Genomic DNA, 6,452 nt, shown 5'->3' with positions numbered 1-6,452 from the left:
TACATGTCATACTTTTATTAAGAAATTATAATAAAACGTACAACCTAAAAGCCTAAATTACAGTTCTATGCAATACTCACAGGCTTTAATGTAACCAAACCCATTAAATAGAATCCACACTGCCAATCAGAAAACACAGTAAATAATAGAAAACGTGATCCCCAAAATAAATGTTGTGTAAAAACATATAACAAAAATATTGTTCGTGCCATTTTAACTTTATTCAATCCCCCTGTATGTAGCAAATGAAGTTGTTCAGAGTAAAATGAAACGTCTAGACTGTGAGCTTAAATTTCCTGTATGTTTAATTTGAGATGATTTACATTACTAGTGATCATTTTGATTGTTGTGATCCATAGTAAAATATGCCTTAAGGACAATATGTATGTTACACTTCGGTATCAGACAGGATATAAAAGAGCAGCATATATTTGTAGAATATTTGATAAATAAATGTTACCCATGCATAGACTACAGAATGGCATCTCATTCAGGCACCTCACCATAGCCCGGGTACAGTAAGTAGAGAACACAACTCATCCAGAAAGTGTAGCAAACACAATACAAGACACGATAACCACGGAGGATTATCATGTCCTGGATTATCAATGGTGAAATTTGTTCACAACCATGCATATGATGAATATTTGGGCATATTTGTATTTAGTGTGTAAAATAAAAACAAAAAAACCAAACCCTCCACATTACATCTGGACTAAAGAAAGAACAGCAACCAGGATTTACTATTGCTATAAGTCTCTGAAAAAAGTCACCACATTTGGTGCCGTACTATGAGATTCCTATAATACCACCAGTGAGAAAGGCAGAAATGTGTTTTGATAGCTTGCATGTTGGGATCACAAACTTAAAGTGTGTGTGTGTGTGTGTGTGTGTGTGTGTGTGTGTGTGTGTGTGTGTGTGTGTGTGTGTGTGTGAGAGAGAGAGGGAGGGAAAACAAGTGACCGTAACCACAATACTAAGGGCACACTGCCTCTTTTACAAAGTGTGAAAGGAGAAGGGAGGTAAGATTAGGTTACAGTTGTTTTCCTGTTAATGAGAGTCTGAAGTCACAGGAGACATCCCAGAATCCTTAGCAGTGTTCAAGGTGTCGGAGGCTGCTGGGGAAGAGACTGTCTCATAGATGAATCTGTAGAGGCTGACGTCAGGTCGTGTCGTGTGACAATTCTTGCACACCTCGTTGAAGTACTGGTTTAAAAGGTCGTACAGCTGCCCTGTGAGGGTAAAAAAAGGGTGGTGGAGAGAGGGGAAGAGAGGTGGAGGAGAGACAAAAGGGACGCGGTCAAGAAACATGTAAGGAAGACGGGATTTAAGAGAATAGGACCAAAAGCACAAACGAATCGTGAACGAGAGAAACAGACACTCAAGCAGGTAAGAAAAAAAAAATGAAGGTGTACTCGGGCTCATTTATAAATCAAGCGCACATACGCACTCGCATACTGCAACCCCCCCCCCCTGTAGCTCCACTTTAGGAAATGGATGGCTAGAGGGGAATTTCTCTGAAAGGCTTCAATAAATGTCAACAGAAGAAAAATGAAGAGAGGGAGAGGGAAGAGGCCGGGGCCAGTTTAGGCAGTAATCCACTCTGCGGCTCAGGCTGAATGGATGGGCTGAGGAGCGGGGAGATGGCCCATATGGTAGAGTACCTTAACATACCCATGGAGTGTGTGCTGTTATTTATACACACAGTCCTGTAATGACACCAAGAAGGAAAACCTCCCTTGAGGTACAAAAGCAAAAAGTTCCTGTTTCTAATAATTCTACTGAGTGACCACAGCTTAGCCACAAACGTCTTTTGTGTGAATCTTACCAACGGTGACCCGACTCTCGGTGAGGAAAGCGTGCATTTCATGAACATCTTTCATCAGCTGAGCATCTCCAAATGTGAAATACGCCACATCTCGCCCAGCCTCTGCTGCTGCCATGAATTGAATCAGCGCTGAAAAAGAGAGAAGGCGAATTTCAAGACGAAAATTCAGGCGACAACATTCCAGAATATAAAACTATAAAGGTGTAATTGAGCGCTGAAAAGCATGACAGACTAAATAATTGGTCAATAAGCCAGATAACGTACAGCCTGTGGCATAAAAGAACATGAGTGGCAATTTGTATTAGTGGAGTAAATAATCCAGTGTTGGTAGAATAGCCTCGTAAACAGCATTCAGTCTCTGAGCTCCTGCAAATTAGGTTTCATGATTTTTAAATATTTAACAGAATGGTTATACAGTTCAGATTAATGACATCATTTGCAAAAGCTCTGTAATCTTTACTTCAAAATACCCGACTAGTGTTATGTAAATACCACATCTCAAGTCAGCTCCTGGACTTTCATGTAAAATACAGTTATTAGCTTCCAAAAATACCAACTATGCTAACACTGGAGCTAATGGGCGGGGCCCCCCGGAAGCTAATATCATCCTCGGGGACTATGTGAAGTCCAGGGGATCTATTCATAGCATGCTGCAGAGGAAATTAGCAGCTTCAGTTTTAAATCCAACAGTCCAGAAGCACAGCCTTAAAGCACTGATGTGCACAGCAAAAACAGGGTACATGCGCCATGAATTTAGGCATACAGAAAACTCTGCACATCCAACACACAATTGGCCAAAAAACAACAGTAAGGGTCTCCCTGCTTATGAAGACTGATGTTGTGTAAGCAAACTGAGACCAGCATCAGCTGGATTTATGGTCGTCTTTCTCTGTAATCAATCGCCCATTTAATGGAAAACATAAATGTGTCAGATGATCTATAAAAGACTGAAAAGGGACAGGAGAGTGACACCCTGGGAGAGCTTCTAATTGACTAGAGAGGCTTGAGAGAAACAGCATCTTGGAAATTGTCGTACACCATTAGCTACATAAATGCTGAAAGTCCTTCAGCAGGGGCTCTACTGACTGGGAGATGCCGTGATCAAGTTTGAGCTACTGATATTCACTGCAGTCTTGGGAATCCAGCCTTAAATTTTTAACGTAAGAAATGTGACACAGATGCTAGCCTAGTTTATAGATTTTGTTGCCATAAATCATCCAATTATACCTTTGAGCCGTGTGTCTCCGCCAAAAGCTCCGCAGCCCCAGTTGCCTGTGGCCACTGCAGAGAGGTGCTTCCTGTTGGCATTATTTCGATGGAATCCGCAGTATGCCTGGAACGAAAACAAAAGAGGGAGAAGGATGTAAGAGTGGGGAAGACAAACAAACAGTACAGTCTTTTCTATGATCTCTCAGAGTCTATTAAAATTAATTAAAATCACATTAATGTATAATGTGGGGGCAAGTGTTAACCCTCAGGCTGAACCATAAGCAAATATAAAAATATGCAATAAAGCATTTACTCGACTGAGAAGAGAAAAAAGTCCGTTAAAAAAGTGCATAATATATATTTTTCTTAGTCATGTGAAGAAAAAAACTGCAGTAAATTGGGAGTAATACTATTGAGAGATATGTAGTATTTAGCAGTTAAGCGGTTTTACATATCACTTAGATTTTAGCAGCTGTACCAGACAAAATGTCAAAGCTCATGGTAGTGAACATTTTATCAAAAACAATATAACATCGGCCGTGTTCGGCACCATCGCACTGACACCTTTAAAAAGGTACTACAAATTAGAGCAGCACTTTATAGGTTTCTTGCCACCTTTCACAAACATGTTTGGAAAAAGAACCGCTGAACTAAATCTTCCCTCACCTTGTTGAGTTCTCTGGTCATCTTCTCGGGCAGAAACTGTTCCAGGAAGTGCCTGTATTTAAGAGCATCAATGGCCACAATCTCTGTACATCTTCTCTGCCAGTCATCCCTGGGAATGAAAGAAAGATTTTACATTTAAAATATCAGCACAAGTACCAACAAACACAAAAATAATCCTATGGAGGGGAGAGAAAAAATTACCTGGGTGTCTCGTCTTTGTGGATACCCACCCATTTGTAACTCTCAGCATAGCCAGAGTATTTACTGTATTGTTCAGCTCCTGCAGTATAAGACAAGGGAAATACAATATTACTCATTGCTCAGCAGTCAAAGCACACAGCAGGTTCTAAAATCAAATTTAGCGCTTTCTATGCTCCACATGAGCATACAGAGTATCAGCTTATATTGAATTGTCACGAATAAAGCCCACTGATTTAATAAGTAATCTGCTATGGGGTTTTAAATGAAAAGCTTTGAGCTACAACTGGGAGAAAATGTAAGAACAGAACAAGCAAAAATTAATTACTGACACACCCGTGTTTTTAAGAGATTGAGTCCTTTGTAACACCTAGGGTTATGTCCTAAGGGTTAGAATAATACACCTATGCTTCTTTCTGAAAAGGCTGCCCCTTAAAGGCTCCATACATTAGGAATGATGTGGTTATATTACACTTTGTTGAAGAGTAGAAGTTAAACATGTGAACTAAAGTTGTATGAGCAGAGTATGAGAAAGTGTTTCTTAAGTTAATGGGCAGAAGCCACTAGAACAAAAACCAGCAATTATGGATAATTTTGCAAATATTTAATAAAAAAATTTTAATGTACATTTTTTTCTGCATTACATATAAAACTTTTTTGGTTTCCACAGAAATTGCGTTTTCTAGTAAGGCACTGGCTGTGCAAACAAAAGGAGCAGTTGCTTTAAAGGATACTGTGCCACTGCAGGTCCAGCACTGCAATTAAAGTGCTTTCCACAACACCAGCGACTCCTAACGTCAAAGAACAGGCTGCCCATATCACTGTGTCCACCAAAATTCTTCCTCCTCTCTATTCACCTTGAGCCACTTCAGTCTGGCAACCGCCCATAATGGCATCCCGCTATGCTGACGTCCATCAGGAGATTGCATCGCAGACCTTGTCTTCCGGTGTAAAACGCCAGTGGGCATTCAAACTTAGACTTGAGTTTTGTTTTACAAGTACTCTGACATTAAAGTTCCAGATGCACTTGAAGACTTGTGCTAGGGCATCGCTAAAGATGAAGAAATATGATCAACTCGACAAAAGAGAAAAGAGTCTAGCAAGAGAAATGGGAGTTTAAGAGGAAACACAGCATTCGTGCAAGGAATACTGAAGATTTTAATGAATCTATGGCATAACTGGCCCATTCCATTAGTGCAGCAATGACCTTAGTTGGGCTATAAATTCTTTTCTGTCCAAATGTAATAAAGTTAAGTGGAGAGGAGGAGGATGGAAGAGGGAGGGAAGCACTATAAGGGGAGGGAAAGAGGGGGACAGTGACTAACCACCTGAAGGTCACTGGGGAGAGATAGGAATTTCAAGGAAGACAACATGGCGCCACATAAAAACAGACAACGATTGGCTTGCTGACAGAGTTCGTTTTTTTTTTTCCATTGTGTGTGTTTCTTTGGTAAAGTGGTCCAGCAGCATGAACGTCATCCTATTTGTTTTTTCTACTTTTCAACCGACCAAAATAACAAGCATATAAAGTATGCCGAGGGACATCCGACAATGCAAATGTATTTTAATTTTTTTCAGATTTGTGTCACGTTACAAAAAAACAGAATCAATCAATAGCAGGCATTTTTGAGCGATTTAAGTCAAAAAGATATATTCTCATGCCAAAAAGATGAATTTATCAAACAGCATAATGTCTCAAAATGATCATTTTATGAAATAAAAGCATCAAAACAGTAAAACAAAGTAAGTGTTTATATTTTTTCCACACGTCTGCATATCTTAATCTGCACATACTTCTTTCTGTTGACACTGTCGAGATGTGAGGCATGGAAAAGAAAAAAAGAAAAGGTAGGATGACCAGAATTGCAAGAGGGAGGCAAATGAGAGGAAAGAATAACCGAAACACTGAGTTGGAGGTTGAAAAATAGAGCAATTCTGCTTGGGAGAAATGAAGGATAACCAAGCAGTCCCATCTGAATCAATGCAATGGATTTACCTTCGGACTGGAAGGAAGTATGAGGGCAAAAATAAATGGAGCCCAATAAACACAAAGAGCTCAATGAACAGGAGAAAATAACTCAGTGATGGACGAAACACCGGTTTGAACCAAAATGTAATACTAGAAAGGCATGGGGAGATACATAGATGTGTCTAGTTTCTATTGGAGAAAGAGGAAAGCCAACACAATACCAAGGAATAATTGCCAAATAATAGCCTATATACCCCATGGCATGAAGATAAATTAAATGTAGAGTATTTATAGTCTGGTTACACCATATATCAGTGTCTAGTGGTTCTATATGTTTTGTAATAGTGTTTACTTTCTACTTGAAATAATCCAGTACATGTACATTACATAAGGGGACAGCTTGCATTGATACTCAAGTATTATTACACAATCAATAAATCTATCTATCCATCTATCCATCCATTTTATGACAATATTTCTATGTTGCAGGATCAGTACTCTAGATTTTCCTCTCCCTAACCACCTCCTCAAGCTCTGAAAGGCGGTATAGAAGGGGGACACCAACAGCCAACCAACAGATGT

General features: G+C 39.6%; 1 protein-coding gene across 2 annotated transcripts in view; it reads right to left on the bottom strand.

The window, feature by feature from the left end:
- The window catches only part of parga (poly (ADP-ribose) glycohydrolase a), a 28,443-nt gene continuing 21,991 nt past the window's right edge, over window positions 1-6,452 (bottom strand). For both annotated transcript variants that reach the window (XM_026189990.1, XM_026189991.1), the window contains exons 14-18: window positions 3,905-3,983; window positions 3,704-3,812; window positions 3,056-3,161; window positions 1,829-1,957; window positions 1-1,232 (exon numbers count right to left, since the gene is read on the bottom strand). In XM_026189990.1, the coding sequence (XP_026045775.1) occupies window positions 1,051-1,232; window positions 1,829-1,957; window positions 3,056-3,161; window positions 3,704-3,812; window positions 3,905-3,983 (605 nt within the window). In that variant the 3' untranslated portion in view covers window positions 1-1,050. The remainder of the gene's footprint in view (window positions 1,233-1,828; window positions 1,958-3,055; window positions 3,162-3,703; window positions 3,813-3,904; window positions 3,984-6,452) is intronic.

This window comes from Astatotilapia calliptera, chromosome 13, assembly GCF_900246225.1.
Source record: "Astatotilapia calliptera chromosome 13, fAstCal1.2, whole genome shotgun sequence".
NCBI classification, from domain to species: Eukaryota; Metazoa; Chordata; class Actinopteri; order Cichliformes; family Cichlidae; genus Astatotilapia; species Astatotilapia calliptera.
This window is presented reverse-complemented; position numbering and strand designations above follow the sequence as displayed.